The sequence below is a fragment of the Ischnura elegans genome, chromosome 4, assembly GCF_921293095.1.
Source record: "Ischnura elegans chromosome 4, ioIscEleg1.1, whole genome shotgun sequence".
Lineage (NCBI taxonomy): Eukaryota > Metazoa > Arthropoda > Insecta > Odonata > Coenagrionidae > Ischnura > Ischnura elegans.
The window spans coordinates 126,968,710-126,984,638 of NC_060249.1; the positions used below are offsets into that span (position 1 = coordinate 126,968,710).

Consider the following 15,929-nt stretch of genomic DNA (forward strand, 5'->3'; position numbering starts at 1 on the left):
TTCACACGTACGTCAGACTGCGCAATTCCGTGTACCGTGTAAAATGGCCTTTAGGGATTGCTTCTACTAACAATTTTTTTGTGATTTCAGTTTCATAAAATAAGTCTTGTGCTTCTAAAAAAGGCATTGACCTCATTTGGTAAGTCTTACAAAACTGGCATTCCTAAAATCACGTTGCCGTTAACAGACAGATTCGTGTAATTTCAGACTTTTCATTATTAATTTAGATAGATATATTTTTTTTAGATTGCGGCAAATCGAATAAAAGGAAGTTTTAATGAATACAGTGTTTTAATGGACGAAGTGAGTAATTTACTCGTCTCTGAAGAGAATGAGAATGAATTTTTATGAGTGAAGCTGAAAAAACTGTACAGTTATTATTTCAAGGAAAATACATCAACTACTATTTTAGATGAGTATTTTTTAGATTCCTATTAAGTTACCTAAATCTTGCTCTTATTGCACTTTGCCATACTCAATACATCCTTTCTCCAATGGCTTCAATTTCCATTTTTATTTGTGTAATTATTTCATTATCTGTCTAAGATGCATGTATTTGTCATATCCTCTGGTATCTTAAATAAAATTACATGTATTTGATTTGTCGATTCTTCCTTTTCCCTGCCATCTAATTTTTTTAAGTCGTTCCGAGTCAAAATTGAATTTTATTTCATTAGCTACTTCCATTTTCCAGGTTTAAACATTCCATATTGCGATTCCTTTGTCTTTCATCATGAAGTGATTGCCATTGTTGTATTCTGTTATCAGTCCATTATTCTCGGCTTTTGTTGGTTTCATTACTTTTTAGTTTCTTTCAGCATGTGGGGATGTTAACTGTATGCCGAACCCATGGCCTGAAGGACTTCTTTGGTTTTTTTATCAGCATTTAGTTTGGAAGTCCTTGGCTAGTTTGGAGATGTTATCCTACCGCTAGGCTGCTGCTGAAAATGCCATACAATAGATTCCGTTTAATGGGTCCACCGGTTACTTGGGGCAGCCGCTTAATTGAGGCAGATCTAGAAGAACAGAACCCAATAGAGGAATATCCCAGAGTATTCTCCGCTTAATTGGGACAGCATGCCGCTTTATTGGGCCATGAGTCGGCGACACGGCGACTCTATACTCGTGACGAAATTAAAATTCTTTATTTTCAGAATACCATTTTTTATATTTTCCTCCTTTGATTTACTCTTATTTTTCACAAGTGTTACTATTCTTGCATTATTTTGAAGGCTCTTGTTGTTATACTATCCGCAAGAGGATAGGACTTTTCTTTAATAGGACTTAGTAATAGACATTCATTCAGCGTCGCCCGAGGCTGTGAAAAATATTTTTAACTAAATTGTTATAATTCTTAAAAATCATAATAAAATAACTAAACTCGCTGATTTATTAACCAAGTTAATAGTTTAATAAACTAATGTTGCATTATAAAAATTCTTTAGTCTTCTTTCTATCATTTCAACGTTTGTTTATGCCCATATTACAGGATAGTTCACCTAATTGGGTCAGCCGCTTAGTTGGGGCAGATCTTGAATAATAGAACCCAATAGAGGAATATCCCAGAGTATTCTCCGCTTAATTTGGTTACTTGGGGCAAATGATAATTCTTCGAAGGTAGTCATCAAAATTGTCATACATTCATTTTAGGTTGAAAAGCTGCACATTACAAGATATGAAGTATAATATGGATGTTTTTGTGAAAAAACTATTTGATGTCTACATTTGGTATAGCCGTAGACCAAAATTATACGTTACCAGTAGACCAAAATGAGCGACATTTGCCACTAGTGTAGACCAAATTTAGACCTAATGTAGAGGTCTACATTTGGTATACTGTTAACGATTAGGTTTTCTGTATATAGACGTCTACGTTTGGTTTAAATGAGGAACAATGCTAACTTTTTACTTTCGAGGGAGGTGGCAGTGGTAGACGTGATCAGCTGTGGACAATCAGATTCAGCGTCCCCATTCCCAAAGCAGATGAATGAAGAAAAGAAGTGCAACAAATAAGGAAAGTTAGTAAATCTTTCATTATTTATTTTAGTGACTGGGTTCGCATTTTTGCTTGTTAGCCTCATATCTACCCATGCATTGAAGTTTTGTATGGAATGTGTAACGTCACTTTTAAGAAGCATACGGAAAGGAAAAGTATTTTAAAAATAGGAAGATATTTCTTGAAGAACCATACCAAATAATCAATAAAGCTGTCCTCATTTTAAATTACTCCCATTTCTTTTCCCCTTCCTAAAATATTTTCCACCTACGCAGCGGCAGAGGGCACGAAGAGGAAGAAAAAGAGGGAAGCAAGTTGCTGTTGTAGGCAAAGGCTCTCATCCACGCAGTTTTAAATTTAAAACACAACTTTTGTTCATAATGTCATACCTATCGGTCAAACATATCAAAATTAATAGAAAACAAAACAGATTTCTTAGTTCCGCAAGAATAAAGTATCATTAAAATGAAACATAAAGTCGTCGATTATCTTGAATAATCCTTTTCCCTACATCCACCTAAAGTACTAATGATTTCATTATTCACAACTGCAACAAGTGTCATCTGGCGCAAAGGTTAACTAGCGTCTGCCTAGCGAACAGAATATTACCAGTTCCGAGCCCTGGAAAATTCCATCATTTTCCTCATAATTTTCTGGTATTTTTTTCAAGTTGACTTTACGTATCTTTCATCGTTTTAGGCTTTGCTATCGCGCACTTTATATGAGGGTGTTTTTGCCTAATGAGCTTCAGTTTTATTTAAAAAATTATGAAAATAATATGGATAAAAAAATTTAAAATTCACATTCCTATCCAACTGAAAAGAATAACATAAAAATTAAATAAAACACGCTTTTTTCCAAAATATAATATAATTAATTAAAAAGTTTAAAAAATAAGCACTCATTTCAGGGAGAATAAAATGGGGGGTGATGATTAGATTGGGATATTGCGTGCCAATTAGTGACGCCGGGACGCCGTTCCGCCACTGGTTTACAAAACACATAATAGTCAAACAACACGACTTACAACACAGAAGGCACAATCAATTTTGCTGTCTCAAAATTTCTAACATATGCATTCGTCACCAAAACAAAAGATTCTGTCATATAAATGTAAATAATAACTTGTAATTAACAAAAAACAGTAATATTTCGCTTCTAAAAAAAGTTACGTAAAATGCGTTCCGGCACTGCTAATTTCGCCACGACGTCACTTTTGCCAATTCCTAGACACTTATCAGTCTCTTCCACACTCATTTCCAATAAACTTAATTAGAACCCACGTTTTATTCTCTGAGTGATAAAAAGCCACTTGTTCTATTCTTTTTTCTCCTTTCGCGTATTTTGCGTCCATCTCGACTCAATTGATGACGGCTGGATGCATGAGTGGCCTCTTCAAATTCGCTCACCTCAAGTCCGTCACATTATTCTCGTCTCGTTTTGAACACCGCTCTCGAATGAGCGTCAAATTAGTTACTTTAATGCATCACCTTGTTTCCTTAGTTTCGTTTATTTTAAGTATTCTCCGTGACAGTCTCCTCTCCATCTTCGCTCTTCCGACAATACATGAGCGTCATTTAATGACTTTGGCTCCATGTATTATGACTTGTAGATCTGAGTTTTCTGTCTCTAGGGGTGGAGTTTGGTTTTAAAGTAAGACTACAGTTTTCTCTTAAACCCCCGAATTTCCCCATAATTATTTCGGTATTTCATGCGCACCCCCTTCTCAAATATAACGAATACTTATTCCACATTGCCATGGAATATCAGGAGGCCCTGTTGCTTAATACACAGACAGTTAAGCTTTGTGTCATCATCTATCCGGATTGTGAAAACAATTGCAACAGACAGACGTCCATGGATCCCATCCCGCACTTTCACACTCACAAACGCAGTTTGGCACACTCTTTCCATACAAATATTAAGGGTCATTCGATGCTATAACGATGCTGGAGGGGGTTGGTTTTTTATGCGTGCGTACAAGTCGGTGGCCGTGCGACGGGCCGCTCTCTTCGTGGGGATGGAGGGAAAGAAAGGGACTCCTTTGTTATGGCTTTGTGCACGATACCTCGGCGACGACGAATTAAGAAGGAGACTTATGGTTGAATTTGAGACGCCAGCTGCAAATCACCGACTGCAGACGTTGCCGTGGCACCGCGCAAACACGCGGGCGCCTTTTCCCCCTCATTTGTCCCTCTGTCCCTTTGAAGTGAGGAATCTGTCTTTGTTGGCATGCGATGCTGACAATATATGCTGGTGGCCCAAAAATTGCTTTTTAAAGTTGCAGGAGCGAATTTTGTTTGTTCTGATTTCATTAGTTAAAAAATCTACTACATATGACATCGTGGTAAAGGACTGAAGCAATTGGATGGGTCCATTCTTCGCCTAGATGTTGGCGCCCCTGATATCAATTTGTTCATTCATCTGAATTACCTCAACGGATGAGTCGGGAGCAAATCGCGAGTCTTTATTGAATTTCCATGGCAACTGAAAGAGACATAACTTTCTTAGCATACTTTCGATGGGTGAGCCATTAGTAAAATTCTTTGAATTACAACAACTAATGAGGATTGGCGCCACCACACATTATACCACCATAATTTCCACAGACCTTTTGCCACGCGTATTTCGTCTGCATAATTCTTGCGTGCGAGTGTTTCAGACATTTTTCCCCCTGCTATGGACACCCGTCCCGGCCCCCCGCCGAGTTTGGAATCGCTCGTCTCCATACGAAACCCATGCAACTGCGATTCACAATCGAGGTAAAACAAGAGGACAACAGAGATATAACAGTGACAAATACCTACGTGTAAGGGTAGGGATAACACACACATGAGGCACAGTCGGATATTTATTCATTCTTTCTCTTTTAATCTTTCACCGTGTAAAAGGGGAATCTCCATTTGGTTTTTTTCTTCCAAAAACATAGAGAATAGCAAATAAGAAGGATTTCCTGGCTAAAGTTTATGATTATCTTTTACAATTAACTCCCGAATATTTTCCAAGATTTTTCATTTAATAGAGAACGTGAGCCACAGAAAAATTAGGTCCTACGTTGAAAATGAAAAAAAAATAAAAGCCTAAAAAAATTCAAGTCAGAAGCAATAGGCAAGTTTCGGATACCTCCTACACGCTAATATTACGATGAAAAGCCTTAATCGTAAAAGTAACACCTACAAAACCGCGATAATATGGCAACAGTACACTATCCAGAAAATTTTCTATACTTACAAGGAGTGTTTTTTGCATCCCACGACACAGATAAGGCAAAAAAGTTTTCCGCACGAATTCTTCACTCCCGTTTATCGACGTGCAAAGAGAAAGTCTAGCATCGGCTAGACGTAGAAGGCGTCGCGTCGCCGAGTAATGGGGATTTTCAGGGGGTGGTAGTGGTGGGGGTGCAATTGTGAAAGTGAGAGGGTTGGGGTTGAGTGGAAGGGGTCGCACTCATACGGAGAGGGCGTTTGGGAGCCCACTCCCTCCATCCAACACAAGTACACAAAGTGCCGCCCCGGAAGCCAGCAATCCATGCGAACGCATCAAGAGAAAGCCTGCGGATAAGGCTATTCCTTCGGATATAATTCAATGCAAATGGCCGCTTGATTTGGACACACGTGAGAGAGTGGATCAAGCGATCCAATCCAAATGACGATTGGAGATATGGAACGGATAATGAGGCAGTGGAAAACAATGCCACTCCTCTACTCTCCAAACCGCAGTCCATTATCCTCCGAATAAATGACGCAATGAGGGCAAATTGTATTGTTTCATTTGATAGGGACCAGAGGCCTGATGCGGCAAAGATGCACGATCAAATCGCTAGCTTCATTAGCAGAGATTTGTTTTTCTAGTTAACAGGGATGCGATCTAAATGGCAAACGAGTACACTCTAGGACCTATAAAACTCGCGTTCAAAGAGCAATAGAGAACAGATGCATCTTAATGATCGTCATGGAGAACGTCATCTTCACCCACTCGCCCAGTTCTTCAACCCCAAGGTGGGTTTGGATAGGCGAGGGTAGAACTCAGCCCAGTATAAGCCACAGGCGCATCAATTTCAGCATAGGGAGGTGAGTACTGTGAATTACCTCCGGAACATGAATTTAGAGCAAGCTCTCGTTAAAGGCGCGACGGAAATGATGAAACTTGGAAGATAGGAACAGGAGATATTATTTCACCCGTAACGGGCTGACGTAAATGTCAGTTCGACCTCATTGTCGCTCGTCAAATAACACGAGAACGTGCTTCCCTTTCAGTAAACGGTTGCTTTCCCAACTGCCCCAAACTCTATGTAGATGTGAAGTTCTCTCAGAGCAAGTTAACTTTAGTTTCTCCCAGTATCTAGATATCCTTTCTCAAAAACGGCAATCAAGCCTACAGTTAATGAGGGCATTAGGTATCCAGATCCCATTAGTCAGTCGATCGACACTACTTGCAGAATTCTGGAGCAAAATCACCATTGCGGTGCAGTAATTGTGACAGAGAATGAAGACTAGTGACTTCTTCCAGTCAGAGCGTTTATTAAGAATCCAATTCCATTATTCGTATCGCACGATAGCAGCAAATTGTTCCGATAAAGCAGGGGGCAGATCTCATTTAGCGAGAAAGATATCCGGAAACCTGAAATCTCCTCACTGGTGAGACCAGCAAGAGCTGACTATACCCCCACTAATAATAAGAAGCACTTCCTTTCCAAAAGAAAAGCTATATTTTTATGATTGCCGCATCCTTATGAGCACTGAGTTCGAACGCCAGAAACTGCTTGACCACTCGCAAAGCGAACGATAGAAGCCATCCCAGTCGGACTTGAACAGCAGAAATAAGGAATCTTCACGACTCAAAATAAGACAGAGCATCCAAGTATAGACCGTCTCTATTGATAATATCCACATTATATATAAATAATCATTGGCCTGTACAGTATAGGTTTATCATTGGCGTATTGCCATTGTATGTAGGCGTAGGATTGAATGTGTATCATAGTTTTAACATCCCTATCTAGATGTAGTAAATGTAATATCGTAATCATCGAAGCGCATTAACAATCGATCAATGAACTCTCTTCAAATGCTGACATAATCGTAATCTTTACGCAGATTCAATCAAGTAGGACTCTTGTATTTTTTTAATAAATGGTAAGGTGAGACTGATAAACGGAGATTGCTCATTTTTTATCGGTGATTTTTTTTGCAGTTGTTTACAATATTTTTAATTACATTGTATTGACAACTTTTATCTATACTATAGTACATATGCTATAGGAAGTGATATTATTGAAAGTAGTTTAGTATCTAAATATTCCAGATACAATTTAACTGAACATTTGGAAACCGATTTATCGACGATGATATAAAATTGGACAAAATATTACAAATTATAACACCATTTTTGTGTACCTAGAGATCCGTTCAGCATGGCTGCTACTCCCGTGGCATTGGCATCAGTAAGAGAGCAAATGATTCGTTTACAAGATCTCAATGAATCAGTTGTGTGACTGCATTCACGGTGAATTGAGCGGGACACCACTAAATAGTCTAGAGCGAGAGGTCAAATTCGCAGACACATTTCATTCTTTTTCGTGCACGCTCGCACACGTGCATTCACATCGCACACGAATCGGTCGAGCGACTCTGAAGAGGATCATTCATTCAACAGGACAGGACTCGCGGCGAGGCGAAGAAGCTCGAAGAATGCATGTGAATGCCCCATTAGTGCTCCATTGACCACATGGGATACTCACTCACACGAAACAAGTAAGCTGCTCCATCGAAGACTTGAAGGATTTCCGACGCTTAATAATCTGAGCAACGAAGACACAAAGACCAAAAACTGAATGACCTAAAGCAATAGAATATGTAGAATATAACATTTCGGGGGGTGTAGTAAAGAGCGACAAGATCACACCAAAATTCAGAGTAAGTAATTCTAAATGAGGGCACGCCACATTATGTGGCATTAAAAAGTATGAAAACACGAATGGACTAAAACATCGATTATACTAAGTACTAGGATATCTCAAATAGGCAGGATAATAGCATCTTAAACGCTAACAAATTTTCTCATTTCGGAGGGGTGGGTGAAGACAGGTTCCCTGGGTACTCCTTTATGTATATCCTAGCCTTCAAGGAATAAGATGGAATATTTAAAGGAACTGTTTTTGGCATAAGGATGATATTATCAGATTTTCTTCAGCCAAAGCGGCAAAATACAACCGCACAAATTACCTCTTCTTATTTCATAGCGTTATACTAACAATTCAAATAACAAATTTTCTAAATATTTTATACTCATTTAAGTCTTATGAATGCAAATAAACGACAAATTAACCAAATATAAATGAATCCATTGTACTTCATTTCATTATTCATTAAATGTTTAATTATTTACATACCTTGCCGCTCTAGGTAATTCCTGCGCCGAAAGCAAAAATAATCAACCTAAAAATAATGAATTTATTTCACAGAATTTTCCTGAAAAATGATCTTGAAATCAAACGAATAACTTTTCTGAATCATCAGTAGAAAAAATAATGACCTAAAGAAAATTACTCCATTGCATTCTTTATAGCTTCCAAAAAATACTGTAATGATACTAAATGCTAAGGATATTCCAAGATACTCTGCACGAAAGAAAGAATAAATTCCGCGTCAAAATATAATTAATAGTATTTCGTTAAATCAGTTGATGAATAAAGGAATAATTGAAAATGTTAAGACGAATAGTTAAGTTTCCGAAAGGAACATAACCTTATCCTTGCCTGCCAAACCGTAGGTCGCGGGTTCGAATCACGTCTGGGTAGGTGGTCACTATCTAGGGCATGGATGTTTGTGTCGTGCTTCGTTCGTTCCTCGGTTGTAAAACGCTCCGACGTGATCTTTACGGGGAAGTTGGAAGTAAATATATAAAAATTAAAAATGTGAAATGCCTTCAAACCTCGCAAAGCCCTTAAAATGCATTAGTTTGAAACGAACGAGTCATCTGAATCGTACTCTAAATCCCAACAAGCGAGTCGTTCAATGAGAGTCTCGTTGTAGTACGAGACATGCACACTTCAGGACGGGAGGGGAGGGGGCGCGACGCATCTGCGCATGTGCGTCGCGGCCCTTCAAAAGAGGAACAGGTTTCCTTGGGTACTCTTGTGCCAGCCGCTCATTCATTTGCATCGAGAAGTCGCTCGCTCGCTCTAAGTAAGCCGGTGACACAACACGAACCACTCGCCGCTATCACGCGTGAGAAACCAAGCAACGTCACGCATTATCCGTTTCCTCGGCTTATCGGAAAATTATTTGCTCTTTAAATTACTCCTGCCTCTTCAAACAACATACCGTCACGTCCATGCTTTCTTCGCTAGTATCGCTGGCACACAGCATCACAGGACAAGTACGACCAAGGGCGTATAAAAGGGGGGAACCCGGCCCCCCCTGAAATGAGAAAAATGAAGAACCATGCGCAAGGGTATTGCCGCAGCATGCTGTGATGATTCGTACACTTTTAAACACAAAATATGATGGGTTGTCCTTATTTGAAATTAGTTAAAACTGTTTATTTTCCCTCGAACTATATTTTCTCGATCGGTTTCCTTTCTAGTCATTCCTTATCATCGGAGAAATCGTTCTAAATTGGGTCGATAATGAGGCATTCATAGTTTCAACACCAGTCAGAAAAATAAAGCATGAGGAAGATTACATTTCAATCCCAGAAGTCTGCACAGTTATTGCATCCCACATTGTTTAACTAATTAGCCCATTCTATTAAACATATAATGGGGATAAAACCTTTAATATATATTTGTGGCAAAGCACTGAAGAGTTCACGCGTGTCGCACGAAGATTTTCGCAAGAAAAAGTGAAAGGAGCGTGCGGTTTGAGGCTGCACCTCTAATGGCGAACTCATGGAACCCGAAGGCTTCTCAAATTGCTACAGCAGTAGATATCTTTCCGAGGGGCACGGATGACATTTTATACCCTCAACGAATTCCTACGTCTGATGGCAACGATTAATTAAAAACCTTTCATTTCCTTCAAATTTTTCCATGTCTTAGTAATTGGGCCACAATAAAATCCCCAAAATTTTTAAACTGAAATTTATGCTTTACACTGATACCCATGATAATACCTAACAGACCACTGCCTAAATAGTGTTTAAGGGGGTGAGACTGCTCATTTCTTGATTAGATAGTGTTTATCTTTTTAAGGTTCTACACCTACGCTTCTATCATAAAAATTCCAGTTTTAAATCCTTTTCAAATATTCAAACACATTTGCTCCTCAATTACTTCATATTCTTTTCATTTTTAGTATTAAGCAGATGAGTATTTTTAATAACTTCAATCTTTGATTCCACCTACCCTAGAAGGGTGATCCTATAAGAAAATCTTTGCTTCCGTCCAAAATTTTACTCAGTCTTTTTAAATCTTAATTCCCAAAACTTAATTCTAAACGAAATTAGACGCAAAAAGTAAACAATTGGGAACCGCACCGTAGCGATGGGACCAGAGATAAAATGAGGCGCAAAAATAAGGAAGCCAACGCGCGCGATAAAAACGAGGCATTTTGTACCAAATATTTTGAGGGGTGATTTGTGTGGCTAGCAGACTGTTGTGTGTACGTTGAAAGGCATTTTTATTGATGGCATTGTTACATTTACAGCTAAATTAAAGGGTTTCATTCACCCAAAATAATTTATTATTTTGAAAAATATTGCATGGCGTCAGGGGCAGTTTGGGGCCCTCCTTATCTTCGGGGATCTTCCTCTGGAAATTTTAGGAAATTGCAAGCCAGGAAATGGATTTTGACGCTATTTTATCTCCTAAAACTCGATAAAAGTTGATGAAATAAAAAAATTTCGTAAGAAGAAATACTTGAGAAGTGAGCTTTTCATAGCCAGATCAATTTTCTATGTATTGAATTTGTTCCTTGAAAGAGCACTGAAATCTAATAAACTCTAATAGACTTATCGAATAGACCCTTCAAAAAGCTTTTCCTTCAGACAACTTCATTTTATTTATTTTTTATTTGATCTTTTTACACCGAGCATGTCGTAAATTAAGCAAATAATGAAAACTTGGAATTTTATGAAATAATAATCAACGAAGATATCGTATTTCCCGCAAATGTTATGAACAGCGTGCCAACGTACAGAGGACGCAGTTAATAAAATTCTAGGGCAAAGAGATATCTTCGTTGATCATTAGATACATAGGCGGATGTAGGGGGGGGTTGCTCGGGGGCACGTGCCTCCCCCCAGACCCTTAAAAAATATGGAAGGTTTTAATACGGTCCCATTATCATTGCGTTCGTTTTGTTTTGCGAGGTATCCTTGGGTACCCCCCTAAGACCAAAATCCTGGATACGGCCTTGCTTGTGCCCCCCCCTCCCCCAGAAAGAAATACTGGATCCGCCCCTGATTAGATACGTTGTTCCTCGCCATCTCTCCGCAAAAAGTGGAATTCAGTTGTACAATTTTATGATTGCAAAAAACTTTGGTTCAGGTAATCTGAATCTTTCATTTTTATATTCCACCGTTCATATACGCTTCACGACTGACGCGAGCGTTGCGAGGGCGTATGATCGGGGCCCTCGGCGATCGCCGGCCATCCGACCTGACCAAACCGCCCCTTAGTTGCGCAGCCAGGAATTTCGTTCGGGGGGGCGGGTCCAAAACCAGGGGGGGGAATTTTTGAATAACAGGGTACTAAGTAATGGGTTTTAAAGTAATTTTAACACTTTTCATAATTGAAAAAACTTCATTTGATAAAGAAATATTTTATCATTCATGATTTTTCAATATTTTGTTTTCTTTTATGAAGGAAAATGATTAAGTTTTAATATTTTTGGGGGGGGCGGACCTCCCGGCCCCCCCACCCCCCTTGGCTACGCCACTGCTGCCCCTCCATGGCGTAGTCCATTGGGAGGGAATTCTTCCCTTAAAAGCTCAGCAAACGACAGACATATCGTCATCATTACGTTATTGCAGAGTAATTGGAGATGCTCTTAGGATGGAAACTTCAAAAGGCAATTGAAGTAGACAAGCAGAGGGATAGCTCTAACGATAGGAGGGGCGCTATTTTAAGCAGCGGCGGAGGCAGATTGTGCGACGTACATTGGGCGAAAAGAGAGTACAAGAGAGAGAGGACATATGCGAATTATAGGAAAAAGATCAGCAAAGCATTAAGATTGAAGATGAATGCAAGAATCCAGTGGCAAAGAAATATCCTGACGATAATGTCAACAACTGTAAGACATGGTTTAACTGAAATCATAGAGAGGGCGTAGGAAATGATGGTTCCAGAAAAATACGCACCATAATTTCAATCAAGTGTTTTAATGAAATTGAATGGTAATAACGAACAGTAATGTGTCGTAAATATGAAGGAAATTTGAGCATTTTCAATTAAGCATTCATTTCCATTTGAAGTTTCCTGACGGATAGGAATTTGCTATTTCTTCCGAACAATAAAAAGACTTCAAATTGTCACGTGGACCTAAGTAGTCAAATCATTCCAAAGAGCACCTAATTTATTTGTAAACAGCTGGTGCCAAAACACCCGCTGCCACACGCCTGTTAAGGCGGCTTGCAGGGTAGTATATACATGCAGATGAACATGATCGTGGCTAAAGCGGTGAGATTCCGCCCTAGTAACACTCATGCTATAACCTCCTTAGCATTTACCCTAAGCAGTAACTACCTTCCCATGGACACACATTGCTCGATATGCCCACTTCCATCAGAACGTTTTCTGTTTATTATGTTTATTTCCGCGCAAGTTGCCTTGACAACTGTCCCCCCACCCCTCCCATCCCGCTGCTGCTCGGCAACCGCCTTTCCTCAGCGACCGGTATTTCTCACGAGAACCAGCGAGGCATCCAAACGAGACGAGGATATTTTGGAGGTGGCCAAGCGAGCGGAAAGAGAGAGAGATTCAAGCAAAAGACGCCACTCCGCTCACCCGGCACTGACACACACACTCACTCACATAACACGCGCGGCGAGACAATCGACGATCGGACTGCGACACGACCTACGACGACCGGCGAGCGCAGCGCACGGAGGCGCGGACCGAAAGAAGCCGGCGATGACCAATTGCAGTTAGTGCAGGGTGACAGCGCTCCAGACAGATGGGCAAATGATTCTGCAAGCGCCGTCCGAGGACTGAAATTCTGCGACAGGATATGAAGGGTGAAGGTGCTTGGCTTACACAACGGAACGGCATTTTTGCCGGTATGACTCAGGCTATGAAATATTGCTGGCAATGAAAAGATTTTCTGCCCCATTGATTTCAGGAAGATTTCTCAGACAGTAAATGGTGGGAAAACCGAAAAATCTTTCAATTACAGAACATAATATGCATAGAGTTAAAAAAAAGTTTGAATGAGTAGTGTAGAGCAAAGAGAGAGCGATCTGAGGGTTCGATGGAGAGAGTGAAATCGATGGAAAGAATAAAGGGTGCTGGGAAGAGTACCTAAGAGAGGAAGGAATACAATTGCATAGCATATAGGAGAGAAAGGGAAAATGTTTTTGGCATATTTTAAGGAGGGAATGGTTTTGGAATGAGGCCCATGAGGTATCAGTAGCGAGAGCGTTCGTTACAACAAACAATGAAAAGACGTACGACAGGAAGAAATGGAGAAATCTCAGTACACGTAAATATGATAGAATAGAAGCTGCTGATGATGTCACAAGTCGCCAATGGCCAAGAGAAAGAGGAACTCTTCAAGATTGAGTGAGAGCCTTTCCGATCCCCACTGCTCAATCACTCACAATCCCGCAGAAGAGGAGTCACAATAAATCAGCAAATCGAATACATATACGCTGTATTTCTTAGTAATCACTTAGACCGCACTCGTCGGCTGATTTCCACTATTTTGTCTTCAAGTGATTCGCGCTCCGATTTATTCTAGGAATAATAAATAAAAGGAAGGAGATAGGTTGAGGGCCGACGCATTCCTCCACCACCTTGGACTGCATTTCTTAGTCGCTACAACAGCGACTGACACTCTAATGAGCAGAAGCACTCGGGCGATGGCTACTCCTCTCGCGGTCAATCCATTGGGCATTCCCATCGTCACAACATCCCCTTCTCACGGCTTGGATTGTGCCTTCGGGGGCCGAGAGCAATTACCTTTGATTTGCGCGATGTGCGAGTCGTATTCGGATCGGCTCCGAACGTACTCCACCCTCGAAGCCACCGATCCGAACGCCTGGTTCTTGTAGTCCGAGTACCATTCGGACGCCCTCGTGCCCTCCGCATCGTCCGAAGGCCTTCGCCGCTGCTGCGCGGGCGGGGGTGGGGAGGGCGAGGAGCAGGTGGCCAGGGAGCTGGCGGAGGAGGACGTGGAGGCGCCGGTGCGGGGCGCCGGCGCCTTCGCCGAGGCGCCGGAGAGCGGCGGCGCGGCCGTGTGGTAGGCCGAGTCGGCCAGCCGCTCCTCGGAGAGCGAGCAGGGAGACACGCTGCCGCTGCTGGCGCGGCGCAGGGCGCCGGTCGCCGGCGCCACCACGGGCCGGGTGGCGTACACCTCCCGCACCGTCTTGTGCACCGTGATGCGCTCCAGCTGCACCATCCGCCCGGGGCCGGCCGCGTCGCCCTCCTCCACCACGCGCTCGAAGGTCTCCTCGAAGGAAGAGGGCGTGGAGGAAACAGCGGCGGCGCCGGTGGTGCGCGGGGAGCGGCCCGGTGCGACCGGAGACCGGCTTGCCTCAGTCGGAGACGACCACACCTTCTCGTAGAAGTTGACGCGGTCCATGAGCCTCCGTTTGGACGGAGAGTCGTAGGGGCGGGGCGGGGTGCCGCCGCCCCCCCCTTTCGGGGGCTCCTCCTCGGACATTACGAACAATCAGGGCCGGCAGCCGGGTGACATGTCAAGCGCACGCCCCTTATCCAGCGCCGGTCTTATTCGGGCGTGACAGCGAATTCGCACAACACCACGCGTTGCTGACGGCAGATGGAGTCAATCCGTCGTAGCGACGCGACGCAAGCATGCGCCCGTATACACGAAAACACACGGCGAAGAGGATCTCGAGAGATTAGAGGCAATATGGCCGCTCGGCGCAATCGTCTGTGCCTCTCGTAGTCGGTGGTTGCCCTGATGGGAACCCGTTCGATACTAACTGACCTCTATACCGCGGCGTGTGAGGAGAGACCTCCTCCCCTCTTCCTGCTCGAGAGCGGATCGCCAGTGTGTGACCGGATCTCGCGTTCCGATTCTTCTCCGTAAGCCCACGTGACCCGCAGGCGTGATAGGAAACACCGCGGCGCCTGCAGCTGCACCCAGCGCCTCTAGCGGGGGAGTCCCTAAGGCCGGAGGAGGCGAAGACGATCGGTGAGCGTCGTGAGAACGACTCATTTCCTAACAGAGCAGTCCCGCGAGTCGCTCGCGAGCAGCTTCGTCTAATCCCAAGTGATTGTTGGTTGTATTGCTCATCGTTCGACGGATTGGAGGAGAGGAGTTTTTGGCGAATCTACAGGAGAGGAAGAAAGACACAAATCTTGAGTCTAGACTGCACCAAAGTGATTTCTTTTACCCTGATTTTACCGTCGCGAGTGGAGACACATGCAAGCGTCTTGTAGTGTTTGTGTGCGACGGAGTTTGCCGTTGCCATGGGGATCGGCGCAGTGCAGTCGCGCTCGGTGGTGCTGCCACCTGTTGGCTCCCTGTCGCGTCCGGAGGGGAGGGAGGGGAAGTTAACCTCCCCCCTGCACCTCCTTCCCCTATCCGAGGGGGGCGTGTTCTCCGCTCGGAACGGAAGATTCAACGATACCATGTGAGCTCACAGCAGAGGAAAACAGAACCATCTGGGCCTTTTACGTGCGCAAATTATAACGCAGGAGAGAGAGCAGAAATACATCGGTAATTGTGTTATGTGATGCGATGAAATTCAAGAAGGAACGCGTAAATCAATTTATACGACATGACAATGAAATTTCTCTACGAAT

General features: G+C 42.5%; 1 protein-coding gene across 1 annotated transcript in view; it reads right to left on the reverse strand.

Annotated features, from left to right (window-relative positions):
• LOC124158023 (nesprin-1) overlaps positions 1 to 15,081 on the reverse strand; it is a 199,545-nt gene extending 184,464 nt beyond the window's left edge. The window contains exon 1 of the mRNA XM_046533169.1: positions 14,118 to 15,081. Within this exon, the coding sequence (XP_046389125.1) occupies positions 14,118 to 14,820 (703 nt within the window). The 5' untranslated portion in view covers positions 14,821 to 15,081. The remainder of the gene's footprint in view (positions 1 to 14,117) is intronic.
• Between the last annotated feature and the right edge of the window lie 848 nt (positions 15,082 to 15,929).